The sequence below is a fragment of the Epinephelus lanceolatus genome, chromosome 1 (assembly GCF_041903045.1).
Source record: "Epinephelus lanceolatus isolate andai-2023 chromosome 1, ASM4190304v1, whole genome shotgun sequence".
Classification (NCBI taxonomy): domain Eukaryota; kingdom Metazoa; phylum Chordata; class Actinopteri; order Perciformes; family Serranidae; genus Epinephelus; species Epinephelus lanceolatus.
In genome coordinates, this window is record NC_135734.1 from 10,684,425 (window position 1) to 10,702,721 (window position 18,297).

At 43.7% G+C, this 18,297-nt stretch overlaps 1 protein-coding gene across 2 annotated transcripts in view; it reads right to left on the reverse strand.

Annotated features, from left to right (window-relative positions):
- Window positions 1–2,754: 2,754 nt before the first annotated feature.
- Window positions 2,755–18,297, reverse strand: part of shq1 (SHQ1, H/ACA ribonucleoprotein assembly factor) — a 49,481-nt gene continuing 33,938 nt past the window's right edge. For both annotated transcript variants that reach the window (XM_033627809.2, XM_033627808.2), the window contains exons 11-12: window positions 15,892–16,012; window positions 2,755–4,134 (exon numbers count right to left, since the gene is read on the reverse strand). In XM_033627809.2, the coding sequence (XP_033483700.2) occupies window positions 3,495–4,134; window positions 15,892–16,012 (761 nt within the window). In that variant the 3' untranslated portion in view covers window positions 2,755–3,494. The remainder of the gene's footprint in view (window positions 4,135–15,891; window positions 16,013–18,297) is intronic.

An 18,297-nucleotide genomic window follows, 5' to 3' on the forward strand; every position in this document is an offset into this window, starting at 1 on the left:
GCCAGTTATGACCCATTAGGATCACAAAACCTGACAAATTTGGCTAATTTGGGTCATTCCTGTACCCTTTTTCTCTTCCATCAATTACAGTAATCAACACAAATCCACTCAGGAGACACAAATTTAAATATATTTTATTTTAGGTGGATACTGCTGCTGCCAATGTATGTGGACATCTCCACGCCTGAGCTGGCCAGAGTGTCAGTTAGTCTCTGCTGGCTCTCTGCTGGCCCTCTGCTCCTCTATCTCGTGGCTGCCTCGGGCCCTGGGGTGCTCTTATCTCTCAAACAAACGGCTCCCGTGCCGCAGCCTCGCTCGCAGCCCTCATCTATCTGCCTGACATGTGCTTCCTTGTTTGTTTTCTCTCGCCTGCTAGACGCGGGCCGATGATATTGAGCTGTGTTGACGGCGCTCCTCCATTCATGCCAGATGAATCAATCACTCCTGCGTGCTCTGCAGCCCTGTTTAGTGCCGACAGAGTCTTTTCCACTTCAATCAATGCTTTGAAGAGGTTGGTGCTTTTCCTTCTATTTATTAGGGAAACAAAAGCTCCCCAAAAGTAGCTCTGCCAGCCACCTTGGCAGAGAGACATCCAACAATCAACAATGAAAAATGTTTGTCAGGTCCCTGGAACGACATTCCTGTTTTATTTGCCAGGATATATAGACTGAATTTGTTAATGTGGGTATGGCAATATATAGGGATGCAAGATATATATCTGGGTGATAATTTATATCATCATTTTTTATTCAGATGATAAAATTATAGCTGATAAACAGAGTCGATAACATAAAGCCAAATTGCTTTCATTTACTTAACTGGTGCAGCAGCTACACCGCCAATAAGCACAGAGAAGAAGAAGAGGGGCAAGCACAGCATGCTAACTAGAGATCCAACATGTTGTTGCCAGTGTGGATGTTTTTCCATGGTTTTAGAGGAACACAATAGTGATACAGCACTCAAGGACTGCTCATGGAGTCACTGCCTTCCCAGCAAACGCTCAGTTCAATGTCTGCCCAGTTAGCTCGAGCTAACACAGAAGCAGAGGCTAACATTCAACACCGAGGTGTTAAACAGCCCCGACAAACCACACTAACAATGAAACAGCTTGACTCCGTCTTTAAACCCGTTAATGACTGCTAGGTTACGTTAGCCGCGTTATGTCGTTAAACTCGTTCAGTAATGTTAGCCATGTGGTGCTAACAGTTACCCTGTCACTGTGTGTGCAGGTGAACTGCAGGGTGCGCTACGGTCTCATGATAAATCGAGAGGGAGTCTGGCAGACGCTACAGAGCTGCCAAAACATGAACCACCAGACTCAGAGACAGTTTCTTTCCCACAGCCATCAGCACGCTAAATAAAACAAAAATCAAATAAAGTTTACTGCTGTCATTCTGCCATTCACTGTGCACTTTGCTGTACTTTAAATACTTTTATATTTATGTATCTATTGCAAGAATTGACATTGTGTCAGGCCGTCACTAATAAATCAATGTACAGGAAACACAGAGCCTTTATTTTTGTATTGATCAATGCACTTAAATTACTTGTGTTTAAGACGTTGACATGTCAGCAGTGCTTAATGAGAGCCAGAACGTACTGGAACGCATACCAGGATCTTTTCAGAAAAGGCCCTGGTGCGTCCCGGAACTAATTTGCATGGGTCTAGAACTTTTCACATCTAAAAACTACATACAGTATTGGCTGATGTCACTAGTGTTGAAGGGTGGAGTACCGTAGTACTACGGTGCCTCACGTACCACTACTGTGGGATAAGTTCAAAGTCCAGTCGCAAGAGGGTAAGTGTCCATGCACTGTCCAATAACGGCGCACTGGCCACCTGGCACTCAATATGCTGCTGTAGTGGTTTGTTTTCCAGACATGTGAGTATCTTTGAGCAGTGAAAGTTATTATTTATTTCTTTTTACTTGTCGGCAGTGAAAGGCGAATCCTGCTGGTTGTGGGTTGAACGGGGGTCACAGACAGGAATACGGCGGTCAAATAGCCGGCGGTGGCTCTGCGACGCAAGATAACGGCTTACCGGCGACAGAGAATCCGACTTCAGGTCCAGTAGCCTAATTTCCTCTTTCGTTGGTGTCATGACTGCCCAGTAGTATCTGGACAACCGAGCCGTGGCGGCACACAGGTATGTGACGTGTCAGAGGAGAAACGAGCAGTTCACATTTCTCTCTCTGTGTCAGTAATGGTCCACAAACCTCACCGCCCTTTAGGGACTGTTCTTAACTTATGAAGGGACTGTCAGGGGAGGAGGGTGGCTGGTTGATTTTTATTTTATTTATTTATTTTGATCCCCCCTATATTAATCACTTATTGATGCTGTTTTTGAAGTATGAATAAGTCATTAAGTAATTTATTCCATTGAAATATCATTGATGTATTATAGAAAAGTGATTTATCTTTTTATAAATGACAAAAGGCACATCTGCCTCATTTTCGCTGTGGTATCGTGATACTACTCAGAACAGTGATATTTTCACTGGTATCGTACAGTGGGTCCCAATTTTGGTACCATGACAACACTAGATGTCACAACCATTCCATTCAGGGTCGCGCAGTGAGGCGGTTCGGGTGCCGCTTAAAAAACTGTTTGGGAGTGGGGGAACACTGCTCTCTCAGAGGCCCAAAGTGTTCCCCTACTTCTAATTTTACAAATTAAGCACTGCATGTCAGATTTGACAAGTTATGTCAAAGCATTTAATTTGAAATCTTAGGCAAAACAAACAAAAGCCGAAGTGTATTTGTGACGTTTTTAATTGACTTTACAAATTAATAATAAAAAAAAAGAACATTTGAAGAGTCAAAAACTGTTTTTGGTTTTTGGTGTGTAAACAATAGTAATGTCAGTTAGATGTGGTTAGGTCAGAGCTATGGAATAATAACATCATCCACCTTTGCTCAGTATATCATAGCCTTTCTTAACCCTCAGGTGTACGTAAACTACAGGTTACGAACTTCTTTTTTATCAGTTATCAATATTGGCCATGAGAAGTAGGCTGAAAAGAACCCATATTGTGCACCCTAGACATATACATGGGTATTAGTAGCAGAGGTCAGTGTATGGAATCTAGTTTTCAAATTTAGTTGAATTACTTTGCATATTAAAAAGGAGCAGCAATAATTCATAAAAAAATCAAAGTATACTCAGACAGAATACATATATTTGTAAAGCATGTAGCAGGAAAATCATATAACACATAAAGCAAGACAGAAGAAGAGGGCTCCCTCTTCTATCCTCTAATGAAATGAGAAAAACTAAAAGCACACACTTGCTCATTAAACAACCATATCATTTTAATGAGGCTTAGCAAGTTCATAAATTAAGAGAATATAATTCAATAAGGTCCTTTAGAAGAGGGTTAAAGCACTTAAAATCATATGGAAATGAAGTCATTAAACCAAATACATCTGCGCTCACTTACACAGAGTTAACAGTTCAAAAATCATCAAGTGGCTTTCAGGATCCACAATGTCTATCAGCAGATGTAGTCGCTCTCTTTATCATCCTCCTGTGTTTGGACGATGAGCAGAGGGTTTCTGCGAGGACTCAGCTCTAATAAAGTCCCACTGCTGCTCCTCGCAGATGTTGCTTCTGTTTTCGCTGCAGTGCTGTTCGCCTGTGAACACTGCCTCTCTGCTTTGTAGCTGGAGCCTTCAGATATTCTCAGCTCCTCCGCCACCCGTTCCCCCAGCTCCTGGATCAGCTGCCTGGAGCCTTCTGAGGCTGCGGGGAGGGCGTCCACCTTCCTCACTGCTGAGAGGAGTGTGCTTGTGGGTTCCTGGGGGATGGGAGAGGCAGCCGAGGTGGGTTGGGGCTGTAGAGGGTTGTCCTTAGACAGTTCCCCTCCTCCTCCTCCTCCTCCTCCCTCGTTGGATTCAGTGCAGCCTTGCCCTTCAGCCTCACTCTCATCGGCCGAGTCACTGCTGCTGCTGTCACTGGAGTCACTGCTGCTGTCACTGTGGGATATCGGAGCGTGCTTGGAAGCTCCCTGCTCTTCTTCCTCCTCCGCCACCATTGATGCTGCCTCCTCTAGCTCCTCGAGTTCCAGCTTCAAGTCTTTTTTCCGCAGGGAGGCTTTTTGTAACGTCTCGGCCAAAGCTGACATCTTTTTGGACCTGTGAAGATAAAGATTGGGAGAGGGGGATAAGTTAGAAAAAATATCCCTTTCCTCAACAAACCTGGCATATGACTTCACAAAGACGGGAAAAAGAGAGACATCAAACTACAACTTCATCAGTGGTGCCCGAGAGAGAGAGAGAGACGCACAGCGATTGACTGATCGACTGGCTCTGCGTACTAAAGACATAGCCACAGGATAACCATCTACAAATCTAATACCCATTAACCATATCCCATTCTGAATGCTAAGTAGACCGCGATTTGCAGAGGCGCGGGGGGCTCAATGAAATATGGAAATATGGATGTTTAATAATGTAGGAAGATGAGCTGCACTGATACACTGGGCTCGGGCTCCTCTCCTCCCCCACTGCTGCTCTCCCTGTGCGAGGTGATAAGAGACTGTGAGAGGGATTACAGAGGCAGAGGCAGAGGCAGACCCCTCCTCCTCCTCCTCCACCTCCTTCTCGGTCCACACATGCAAACACACTCACACTTTCACCTCCGCATTCTAAGAGGCTAAGCCAAGTTAGAGGCTGCAAACAGTGCAAGAGGAGAGGGAGCGGCGATTGGTAACAGTCAGAGGAGAGCAGAGGAACCTTTCACACCACACAAGATGTGATTTTAATATTTTAAGGAACTCATTTGTACTCTTTTTTTTTCCAGCACAACACAGCTGAGAGAGAAAATCCTTATAGTGTGAATTTTAAACTGGATGTTTTACCCAACAGTCAGGCTGCAGAGGGAACTAATATAACAAACACAGTTTGAGAATAAATCCTGCAGAACAGGAGCAGGGTAACCCTGAATGGCCCGACACTGCAGTTGTGCACAAAGTCTGACTGCAATACAGTCAATAAAAGTCTGGACAGAGAATGGCTCCGAGCTGCAGCCCCCACAGCTGAATGTCTCCGAAGATTAAGATTAAGAGAATGCTCTCATAAAGCAGTACATTAAACAATGTCCCTGTCCCCTGGCTTCAGTTTTATAGTTGTGTCGCCACAGAAGACACAACAGACTCATTGAAGACAGAGAAGGTGTTTTATTGCTGATGAATGTCCTCCTACAAGGCCCCATTTGTGTAAAGCCATCTGATTGTTGGGAGGCCCCCGCCTGCACATTATTCACGCTGGGAATGCCTGCCATGCTGCCAAAAACTTAAGTGGTTGCTATTCGTCCCCCAGTGCGGCTAGGGCGTGTGTGCCGCCCCTATTGCCATGGTGATTACAAGGTGACCTCTGTGGGTCACTGCGATTCAGACTATGTCCATTCAGAGTGGGATAAAGTGTGTGAGCTGTGTGTGTGTGTGTGTGTGTGTGTGTGTGTGTGTGTGTGTGTGTGTGCGCGCATGTGTGTGGAGGGACTACTCTTCCGCTGCCATTCACATTTTCACACTCGGCTCCTGGTGCCCTCTCTGGCCCAATTAACCCACTGCTGAGCACCAGGATGGCTCCTCATTACCGTGCAGCCCTAATGAGCTCCCTATTCTGGCGAGTAAAGTGTTTATGGAAGTAGCGTGTAGGGGCTGTGTATTCATTTAAGACCTCAGGAGGGACTGTGTAAACAGATCTTATAGTTGTGCACATACGCCTCTGTATGCTGAGAAAGGAAGAAAGTGGGGATGTGGGAAAGGAGGGAGATGCCCTTTCTCACATGCGCCTTAATCCAAAAATGTTTTGGCAGTTTTCGCTGTCACAACGTGGCGGCATTTGAAAACAGTAGCCAAAGTCGATTTTTCCTGCTAAGGTGCTTGGGCAACTTGCCAGCTCAGAATGTAGAAAAAAGATTTGTGAAAAATCTTCCTCCATGGTTTCAGACCTGAAGCTGTGAGTGCGGCTGAAATGCACAACATTCTCAGGCTCCAAAATCTGTAAATCCTATCAAATAAAACTCATAAAACATGAAAAATGCTATGTACATTGTGAAGAGGAATTTGATTGCGTCTTGCATTAAAGGATTAGTATGGTAATATTCTACATTACCATATTTATCCTCTAATGCATTCTATTGATCCTACTGACAAGTATTATTTTGCCTGACATAGCACACTCCTCTATGCCATGAAGCTCGTATTGTTTGCATTGCTCATATAAACTAGTTTGTGAAACACAGCCTCTTGCCTGTTTACTTTCAGCTCTGTGTGTTGAACACAAACTGACTAGGCAACAGTTTGTAAGGCTGTGGCGTACAGATGCATTGCCAAAGGAAAAGCCTACATTTCTGGTCAGAAGAAGAAAAACACCTACTTTCTAACATTATGAAGGACCTTGATATCAGTAGGTTTTTGGATATGTGCAAGTATTGCAACGCCAACCTTTTCAAGAAAGAGGTTGAAAGAATGAAAGAGGGAGGCTGTGTTTACATAATCCAACAAGTTTGTCACTGGTGGAAAACTGAGAAAATCCTGACACAAGCAACAGTTAGTTCACTCTTCCATGTTTAGTCGTGACAAACGACATCTAAGGGCATGTTAATCAGAGTATGCATGGTTAATCGGTATAATAGTAGAATATCTATTCATATTAGCCATGTAAACAGCTTAGCAGGAACACTGTCTTTTTAAGTTAAGGGCAAAAAATTGAATAGTTTGTGCATGTAAACGTAGTCACTGTTTGTGTCAGCATTTATATTGGATGACACAGGGTTTCCCTCACATTCATTTATCTGTGGCAGCCCGCCACGATTAAAACATCTGCCACCACAAATAGATTTTCTATTTTTGGAGCTGGACAGTTTATTAGGAGTGCCACCGGAATATATAAACCATTTGGTGACTTATAGCACCACATGATGGAGAGGCAGAATGTCAGGTGCATTGAAAAGTGAAACCTAACTGTCCATCGTGCTGGCTGTACAAGTTTGCATTCACTCGCAGCAGCTGCTCCTCTAATCCACTGATGTGATTTCATCAGCTCTGAATGGATCCACAGATCAATTATTCACCTGGTGAGTCACAAACTGCTGCTGAGGAAAAAAAGAGAACTCATGGAGCGCTCTGCCTGTGATGCGTTCATGGACTCACAAAACCCTCAAAATTTAGATAGAGGACACAGAATGATACAAAAGGAGACACGGAGACCTCAACTCTTGAGTGTTGTGAAATCCTTTTTGTGTCCGAAAAGACTTCACATTCAAGGCTCTCAGACTAGACATGTTGGATTGTATTTCATATTAACTAGTACTTAAAGCAACATGCCCCCATTGATGAGGCAATGCATTGTTTCAACACACTAAATGATAAGTGATGGGAATGTTAATACTTTTACAGGTATTTGGTCATAAACCAAACAAAATTAAATTTTAACCTGATGATGGTGTTAGATCAAAAGTTAAGGAGTGTCCAAAGTTGTTACAATTTATCCTGAGGGCAGCATGAATGTCTGCACCAAATTTCATGGCAATCCATCCAATAGCTATCAAGATATTTCCCTCAAAACCTCAAATGTGAACCTCATGGTGCTGGGGATTAACAAAGTCTTTATGACACATTCGTTGGACATCACGCAGATATTAACCAAATTTCATGGCAATGCATCCAATAGCTGTTGATACATTTCAGTCTAAACCAAAGTGGTGGACCGACCGACCAACACTGCCATTCCTCAACCATGAAATTAATCAGCTAATCGTCCGTGTAGTGAAAGCTAATTTTCCAATATACACAGTAGCCCATAAATGCACCACACTGGCAGACTTTCCAAATCAATCTGTGCATTACAAATTAAAGATGAGTACCGGAGACATGTAGTCTCACACAGGCAATGCTTACTCTCATACACAATGATGTCAACACACAAGTTGTCTGAAGATGTGAATAACAAAAACCACTGCATTCTTTGGATAACTGAGTCCAGCTATTTTGTGGGCTCCATGTGTGAAAGCTACTAAAAACAGACAAAACTTGAGCTAAGATCCCCACAACTTTTAACACAGTGACAAACAGCCTTTTCCCACAGTGGCTACAGGACATCAAGACATTAATGTGACCTCGGCTAATGATGATGAGGGTGCGCAGGCTGTATGGAGCCTGTTTAGGTCCCAGGCTCTATATAACCCACGTGAGAGCTTCCTGTAGTGAGGCTGGGGCAGAAGAGCCTCCTGCAGCACAGCCATTTCAAAGACTGCCCTGTATTCTCTTTCCCCCCGTGGGAAGTCATTATTGAGTTAGCATTGGGGAGGCGCGCTTGTTTTCTCTCTCCTCCCTTGCTCTGTGGTTGGAGAAGCTCGGCCTGCGGTGAATACAATAGCTGTGTCCAGGAGGGGGAGGGATAATGTTGTACACAATCCAGTCATTACTACACCGCTGTTGTGGCTTGCCTTCATTAAACGGAGGAGGGGTGGCTTTTTCAAGGTTGGAAAACTTCTGACGAGACAAAGACGCCTCCATCTGCCAAAGTCTTTAGATGAGAATGGGATGTGTGTGTGTGTGTGTGTGTGTGTGTAAGAGCTGAGCTAAATTACAATCTGACATTTCTTTCATCGGGCTCGTGTTCATTGAAAGAGCGACTCGTTCAGCACGTCTGTGCTCTTGAAAACATCTCAGATAAAGCTTGTCCTCAGATGTATAAATCTGTGTAATATGAGCACCAGATTTCCTCAGTGTAACTCGCAAAATGCATCACTCACTAGCTGAGGGGGATAAAAGCCGACACTGGGAGATGTGATCCGTCACTGTGACTGAATACTGGAAGGGTCTGAGGCATTGGATGCCACTTCGATTCCAGAAATGAGAAACACAGATGTATTTATTCAACATGCCAAAGTTCCAGTGCAGACTTATAGCTGCCTATGAAAGACTTATTGTACTGAACACTGATTCATCATAAATGTCTGTTGACTGTCAGGTAGAAGTCTCCACGGGTCCAAAATGATGGACACAAACCCTAATCGACCCTGGAAATTCATTCAGAGTTCTGATTGGACATGATCATTTTTTAAAATACATAGACCTGACCTGGTGCATGTCCAAGAGAGAATGCTCTGGTTCAATTTATGGACCTGACAAACCTGGTTACTAATAATGTTACAAAAAATGCTGTTTTACTGCTAAAAACGTCATGTCCGATAGAATAAAGATTAATGTTTCACGTCTTGTCTTTTTTGCTTTAGTTTGTCACTTGTTATCGTGATGTGAGCTGCTAATGCCTTAATTTCCTTGGTTGGGGATCAGTAAAGTACCCGAGTTTACTGTATCCTCCAACGATACCCCGTTAAACACAAAACGTAACTGTCTACCACACATGTAATACATGTAACAATGCTTACTTCATTGTTGTCTTTGTCAACCATTTGTATGAAAGAGGCCCAGACAGAAGAGGCGCAGCTAGGTGTGATCTCTTTATATTCATTTTCTTTTAGCTTCTTTTTCACCTCAGTGAAGAAGGTATCCATCTTTCCACTGCTCTGTCTCCACCTTGCTGGCACTGCTGCTCAAAGTTTGTTTTCGCCTTACTTTTGTGATCAGCGCTGATCACAGGTCTGTTCAGAACCACTTAGGTATTACACATAATGATAAACAGACCCGGTACCCACAGCAACAGAATGGAACCCGACCCAGGCCTGTTCAGCCATATTAAAATATGTACCCGACCTGCATGGGTCCCAGGTCGGATCTCAATTCTAATGGTCCAGGTTGACCCACGAAGACCTCTACTGTAAGGTGTGACATTTTAAAGGAATTTTTTTTTCTTTACAACCTGGATCAATTTTGTCGCTGCTTTGGACACCATTCCCATCAGTTACAATAATCATTAACTCAGAAACACTACTGCTGGGATTTGAGGGCGATTTCACAACAGACCTTAAAGGTTGTATAGAAATCCCACAGATTTGCATTGCCTATTGATATCAGAAAATGTAGGCAGTTTTCAAATTAAGAGCTAACGTGTCTGTAAATGGGCATCAGCATTTGTAGACTTCCTTGTTCAATTTTGGCTTAATGTAAGAACAGCAGTTGTGAGGCTGTTCTCATGCACTGTTCGCACATACCTATGAAAAGTAATGCACCAAAATTCTATATATCCAGTGTTGTCATAGGCCAGCAAGTTGCATATAACCCACGTATTTGGGAATGCGGCAGTCACGTGACCAACGCATTGTCACCATGTTTCTTCTCCTAAACCCAATCTACACAACTTTACATTAAGTATGTAACATCATTCATGGGTTGCTAATTCGTTAGATAACATATAAACATTTGTGTGCACGTTTTCGTAGAATATTATATGAACTGTTGTATGAGAACTGAAAAAGCAGCTGTGGAATGGATTGCCGGGAAATTTTGCAGGGACATTAACGTTCCCCTCGAATTGTAATAATGTACAATCTATGTTCACCCTTGTTCAAGGATCTTAACTATTATCTTAGTGAGTAAAATAACCATCTAACCATCAGACAGAATGAACAAATCTACAAAAATAAAATAAAAATTTGTTTATCTTGAAATGTATTTTCTTTTAAGGCGTTGGTGTGTTGGAGCACAAGAAGGAATGTAGGAGAATTCTTTAAAAAGCCTAACCTGACCAGTTCTATTCTATTTCCCACATTGCCATTTAAGTTTAAAAGTCGAGTTGAAAATTTTATCATCTGTATCTTCACTGTTGCAGACTTTAGTTTGGTTTGTGCTCTAAAAAGCCCCCAGGCTTGGATTTTACAGTGCTGTTTTTAACATTGCAGCTTGGCAACACTTTTGTTACAGTCTGCTGTTGGGATTGTGGGATCTTTACTAGAAACTATGTTCAGCTCATTACTATCTGCTTTTTCTGCCTCCATTCATTGGTGTCTCCTTTATATTCAGCGGTTAATATTTTGTTTATATCTCTAGAAGTGACAGAAATGATGATGTTAGGAGCAGTTGTTTAATCAGCATCTGTTTAGATGTGCAGGGCTTCAAGGCTGCAAAGACACAAGAAATCCCTTTACAACAATCGATTGAAATAACTGGAGTGGGCACTCCAAGCATGGATAGAGGAAATTATGCAAACACAGTGTGTAAGTATGTGTTTAAGATGAGTCTGTGTACTCAAGACAAAAAGCTGGAGTGGCCTCATGCTGGGAGGAAATCTGTACTACTTATCCCCGTTAGCTGGGAGACATTTGCATCTTTGTTCTCCCCAGCGGGGGCCTCTAGTATCTCCTTCAGTGCTGAGGCTAACATCTGATAGAGCAGCTCCATTATCTGTTTCAAAGCCTTCAGGACGGGCGTTTGACAGTCGTGTGGCGCTGCCTGGTGCTTCCCAGCAAACATCTGGTTGTCACATCAGCTGTGTGGTTGAGGGAGGGACGCGCACACACACACACACACACACACACACACACACACACGCCAGCAGGACAATTCCCCATTTTCGTCTACATGGGGAGCATCTCACCACAGAAGTTGGCTGCAACACCTAATTTTAATTCTCCGGGAAAAGCCCCAGGGCACAAGTGAAATGAAAACACCTATTACGCTAAGTAGCCGAAGGGAAATCTGGGTAATAAATGCTTTGAGCTTTACAATCACAAAGAGGTGTACTGAGGTGAATTGACCACCCGAGCTCGATGGGGGGGATGGGTGTTAACACCACACCACCACGCACAAGTGCATTTCCAAGGCGTTAACCGCAGGTCTTGGCTGACATGCTGACCCCGTTGCCCTGAGACGTTCCCCGGTTGTTGGAGCTCCAGATGCTATTCCCTGCGGGGGAGCTGCTGTCAGAGCTGCCGACTCTCCCCGTGGGCCATTGTCATGCATACAATACTGAGGACGAATGAGACAAGGGGGAGGAAAGTGTGTGAAAATCCTGAGGGCTAGTTCATCCTCCAGAAATAAAAGGATGGTCTCAGGAAAAAGAATGTTTACGACTTCATTTTTGGCAGTTTTCTTTTGGTGATTTCATGCAACGCTGCACATGTTCTTGTCTTAGTTGTACTCTCTTTCTTCAATGAAAACAACACCCACTGTTTTAGGGACCGCTCACGTCACACCTTCCATTCACAACTATTTGAATCTGTCCATGCAGCTGTTATGGCGCGAGGCTCGGTTTATCCCTAAACCATTTCTTGTCAATTTTCCAGTCTCTGGAGCAATGTGTGACTGTCCAATTCCCACATCATACAGACAAGTCACAGATTCACGCGGGGAAAAAAACAAAACAAAAAAACAAAAAGGAAGAAAACATACACAGAATCCGTTTTTCTCTTTCCACAGGGCATCTACAGGTATCAGACACTAAAATTTTTAAGACCTTTTAAAGATGACTTTTAACTTAAGACAGATTTTTGAACAGATCTTATTCAAGCACCTAAGACCTGGCAAGTGGCAACCCTGCAGCTTGTCCTCCTCACATTTCTTCGGTCCTCCTGCGTGCGGACATGGGATGTATCCCACCTCTCATTGGCCGATGCTCTGTGTCAGTCGTGTCACACTTCTCCACTTTTCTACCATGCCAGATATCCAGTCCCAGTCACGGACGAGGGGCGACTTGCTCGTAGGCTTGTTCACACGAGGACTTGTGGTGGTAGAAGATCTGCTGACTCACCTCCGACCCAAGGTGGCTCTCAAGATCCTCTGCGATGTCAATATCGTGGTGAAAATCGTGTAATGTGAACTAGGCTTAAGATATCATCCACAAGAATGAGACAGACATGGTCACAGTGACATTGACCTTGGACCTATAACCACTAAAATCTAATCAGTTCATCATTATTCAAATGGAAGTGTGTGCTAAATTAAGAGGAATTCCCTCAAGGTGTCCGAGAAAGATTGGGTTCACAACAACACAATAGATGGACGGACAGACATTTGGACGGACAGACAACCTAAAAACATAATGCCTCCGGCCACGGCTATCACTGATGCAGAGGCATAAAATTAATTTAAAACATTTTAAGACTTTTCAAGGGAATAATTCACCCACAAATTGCCCATGTGTAAATCAATTAGTGATGCCAAGTTACATTGAATTTGTGAAGAAAACGCATGCCTCCAGGGAAAAGGGCTAACCTATTAATTTATTAACTGACAGGGGTCCATGTTTAACAACAGCAAATCTATTAAAACATAAGTTTATAAACTCTCACACCACTTGTGCAGTATAATTCAAGTCTGCATGTGTTTGGGAAGTACTAAGCATGTGAATGGGTGAATGAGATTTGGATTATACATGCATGAGTTGTGTGAGAGTTTGTAAATAGATATAGTTTTGATATAGTTTTGCTGTTGTTAGCATGGTCCCCAATCAACCAATAAATCAATATGTTTGTCATTTCCATGGAGGCATGCAAGACAAACAAAGTTTTCTACGCAAATTCAAGGTAACACAGCATGACTAACTGATTTACAAATGGTCATTTTGTGGATGAAGTATTCCTGTAAGGACCAGCAGACACTAATGACTTCACATGAAACATGAATCTACCTCACTTCCCTCCTCTCAGACAAACCCTGGAGCACATCACTTGCCATGTTTTTTTCCTGCTAGAATCTAATTGACCCAATTAATGAGGGTGGGTGGAGGGTTTCAAGTGAACCAGCGCTGAAAATGGAAGTAGCCTCTCTGATTTGACTGAGGTAGTGTAACACAACACCAGGCTTATGAGCTTTGTCTGCGCTGGCTGCCGTGAATCTGCGTTGGCGTCTCTCCAAGCTTTGTGATCAAGGCACAGACGACAAAGAGGGAGAGAAAGTGAGGCGACTTGCTTTTTCTTTGCAGTCCAGCAGCTCTGCAGGGGCTTTGGCATCTGAGGACTTCCAAAAGCATACCCTGAAACTAATGAACTGGAGACTGCTGCTTAATTTGGAAGGATACTTGCTGCTGACAATAATTGGTATTAGATGGGTGTGAGTTCAAAGTGTTACTAACAAAAGAAATGCGTGTTAAATTCTGTAAACAGTGACCACCGCGGTGAGAAAAAAAAACAAAAGAAAAAAAAAAAGAAGTTCCAAATCACTGAGACAAAGTGAAGAGCAATTTGCTTTGAGGTTGCACTCTTTATTTCAATGTGCAAGGTTCTGCTCCGACTCTGTGTCAGAGTAAAGGGGAGCGCCTGCCCTGAGGCTTAAATCAGAGTGAAGTCTTTACGAGGCTGTAAATTTGAGACCGATGTCTCGGCAGTCAGAGCAACTTTAGGAGTAGAAATGCATGTGGGACAGAGCGGAGATTAAATAAATCAACCCCCCCGGCCAACAAACATCCATTAATCGCCATGTCCATCATGCACAGCTGATCGCGTCTGCCTCGTCGGCTGCGCGGGGTGACAAGATACGGGCATTGCACCTGGGGTATAGATTACATCTCATCTTACCGCTTGGCTCCCAGAGGCGACTCACTTAGCGGAGGATGACTTATCCCGCGCTGGGGGAATATCTCGCACTGAAGAAAGCAATGCCTACACGATCTGTCATCAAACCTGTCAGACAACACAAAGGGCTGCCACAACAAACCGCATGTATGATAGCGGAGGTTTGGTCTGTGGAAACCACAGGCCTAGCTCTCCTGTGCTGCTTTGCATTTTGACTGCAGGCTCCTTTTATTATCATACTCCAAACACGGGAAAATAGTTTCAGGAACCACAAGTGAAAACTGTATGAAATTTCAACTGAGCCAGAAGATCTCTACTGAAACAACAAACAGCAATACATACATGCTTGGTTAGTCTTTGAAGTGGTTGGAGACAGAAGTGGTTTTACTAATCCACATGTCTTTTTCACAACATGACAGCTTATAGAAGTGGATAAAAAAAACTTCACTTACTTTATTGACAGGAAAAAAACAAAACAGAGAAGGGAAATGTAACAATTCAATCACAGGTTGCTACTATGAGAGCACGGGCTAATCCATTTAATGATCGATGCAGGGCGTAGTAGGAGTCAGCATGTTAGGTCAAGCTGACATTTAGTTCCAATGTACAGCGGAGGAACAGAGAGGAGGAGCAGGGAGGGGAGGCGGTGCTCCGCTGCCCCTCAGCTAAGAAGAGACTGATTGAGTTTTTCAGCGAGCTGACGGAGCTCCAGAAGCTCGAGAGATAGAGAGCCTTTAAAAGTACAAGTGTGTCTTCGCAGAGAGACATCTTTCCCACCCATTAAGATTCCAAAAATGTAGAAATGAGAATGTGAAGAGGAGGAGGAGAAGGGGAGGAGGGGGGGCACTAAATCCCTGCAGACCTTTTATCGTGTCTGCATCTGGGCGCCGAGCCTACAACATCAGGCACACATTTTTCAACTGGGCTTTTTCCAGGCGAGCACACCACTTGGCTGAACCCTGGCCAAGAGTAAAACAGAGCTCATTACTGAGTAATGTGCTTGCAGGCTCACATTTGAAATGTGTAAGTAATTGTAAAATATGTGCTCTGAGGAGGAGAGAGCCATCAAACCTGTATCATTTTGAGAAAAAGTGCAGATTTTGCGTGTCTGGCTCGCGATCGCTGAGTGGAAGGTTACACCAGCGGAAGATGTGAGAAGCCCCGGCACACACATGTGCGCTCTTAAAAGTTTCATAGAGAGTGAATCTGCTGAGTGCAGCTGGCTCTTTTAAGACTCACTGATGGTACTTTTGACACATGATAATGGAGACAAGGGAGATTGCATCTCTCGCTGCCTCGGTCATTCAATTGGCCCTGCTGTGACAAATGACTCGTCTAATCCTCTCCTCTAAAGCACTGATGCATCATGGGGGCTGAGTGGCACTCTCCTCGGCTCTGAAGGTAATTCTCTGAAGATGAAGGTCTCTCAGGTGTGTGTGCATGGATTTGTTTGTGTGTGTTGCTGAACTTACTTGACCCTCTGGATCCAGATGCAGTAGTCTGTGATGTACAGATCGTTCAGTATGTAGGCCGGGTCGTTCTCTCGGAACACTTTGTGAATATCCAGCAGGCATTTGAGGACACAGGCTTTCCCTGGGCACAGGAACACACCGTGGCAGGCAAATGGAAAAACAGTGTTATTCGCGCTTGGTATTAAGGATGACAATGCACTCCAGCTGCTGGCAGACACAGCATGCATCTAAAGGCTTGCAGTCATTGTTCCATACATAAAAGCCAAGGTACAGGATCAGAGGAAAATCCCAGCGAGCTGCAGAGTAATTTGATCCGTACGGTTTTAAGAAGAGTTCCTGGTGGTTCGTCTGAGACAAAAGAGCCAAAGACGACAACTCTATTTTTGGCAGTCAATCTGTCAATTTAGTGGCGGCTCTGCTTACTCTTTCCGTCAAAAAATGTTTTTGCCTTGATCTGTCAGAAATAGCATTGGATGTTTTTGATGATTTTCCATTTGACAGCTATTCAAGTCTGCCCATTCAGGATCATTACAGTCCTAATCTGAATCTTTTTCATCTGACAAACCTGGAGGCCTTATTTAAAACAGAAATCAATAATTTTACTCAGAAAGGTAATGAAGTGCAGTGTTTTCTTCCCCGATGGCATTAAGTCCAATATAGGTCACTTAATTACACAGCTTTAAAATGTCTCTATTTTTGTCGAGTGCTCGAGAAAATCATTCTCTAAAAACCTTGTCTGGTCTTAAATGAAGAGTATCAACTTGTCAAAGCTTTCAAGCCCTGAGGGAGTCTAGCAAACAAGAGCGTATAACACGGCGGCAATCTTATCATGACAGTTCTGTAGTATAGATTTGCCACCCACTCTGACTCACAGCTTAAGCGTTTGAACTATATATATTTAATTTTGCCACTTCTCAAAACCTGCGTAGAATTGGTATGTAGTATGATATATGGATTGGACACAGCTACTGTGTCGAAGCCTGCTGTTTGAATCAGCCATTGCAAAATGCTGGAAATGCCCCAACCAGACAAATGCGATACCACTAGGCTTGTGCTCAAACAGAACCGTTTGCGAGATAATGCAAATGTCTGCTGCCAAAGAAGATCTATTTGTGTGTTTTTTGAAACTCAATTTTTTGTTGCTTTGAGCACCATAAACAAGATTCCAGTCACCACTATAGGATTGGGTTGGGGAAGCACAAATCAAAATGAATATCTTAAAACCTTAGCACATAAAACCTCAACTATCTGCATAGTTAGATACCACATATATGGTTGTTAGGAAAAATTTGCGCTTTGGGGATGTGGGTGAAGTGATACCTTAAAGCTGGGGTAGGCAGTTTCATTTGGTCATGATTGTGCAAAAATCCTGTCACAAACTTTTAAGTGTAGAGTAATTCAGGTGGACTGAGAGACAATCAGACTTCTGCACCTCCGCGTGGCTCTGTTTTCAGGATTTGGCCAATCACAGGTCATTTCAAAGAGAGGGCATTCCTATTGGCTGTTCTACAAATGCAAATGTGCATGCATGTCCCTTCAGATGGTGAAAGCCTGATCCAGTGACAGAGAATCCTGCAGAAAAAGTTGCTATTCCAGCACTGGCAACAACTGCCTCACTGCAAAGCAACCCAAAAAAGGGAGACATACTTCTCAAAACAGTCTGAAAGAGAGCCTGACAATAAAAAAAAAAATCAAACAAGCGTCAATTCCAGCAAAGCGTTTGAGAGATGGAAAGAAAATGTTGCTACTAGTTTACATCTGCCACTTCAACTTCCCATTTATGTAGCTAACTTTAGCTACAGCATCAAATCACAGTATGTCCTCTGCCTCACTCCCCGCTGCTGAAGACCACCTCGCTGGGAGGCTGTGGGTAGCAGCTCCAGAGATGGGCCCCCAGCCATTGGCTACAATACCTGAGACCAGCCAGCGCAAACCTCATAGGCAGCCCCGACTTCTTGCAGGTCAGCAAACTTTCTGTTGCTGCCATTACACAGGTTAGACCAAGTGCTGTTGCCGGCCACCAGCCCACTGTGACGCTCAGTGCTGGGGGGTCTGCGTAGGCTGAATTCAAGCTGCCTGATCGAATGTCCGTTTGCAGAGCTGCTGTCCACTCTCCTCCTGGTGGAGCAGTCTACAGCAGAAGTGAGCGAGGTGTAAATAAGTCAATGTATGGGAAACACTGGGATACTGTATGAAGCATGTGCATATGTCCGTGGTCTTCTGGTGGGAGGGGTTTAGGACAGAGAGGGTAGAGCTGCAGGAGGAGGGTGTATTTTTAAATTCTGCCGTTTTTTTTTTCCCTTTTCCAGACGTCTGCATAGCCAACAACTTACAGCTTAAATTAATAGCGCAAACAAAGCTTATGGTATTGTTCACACACACCACAATTACACAACACTGTATAGT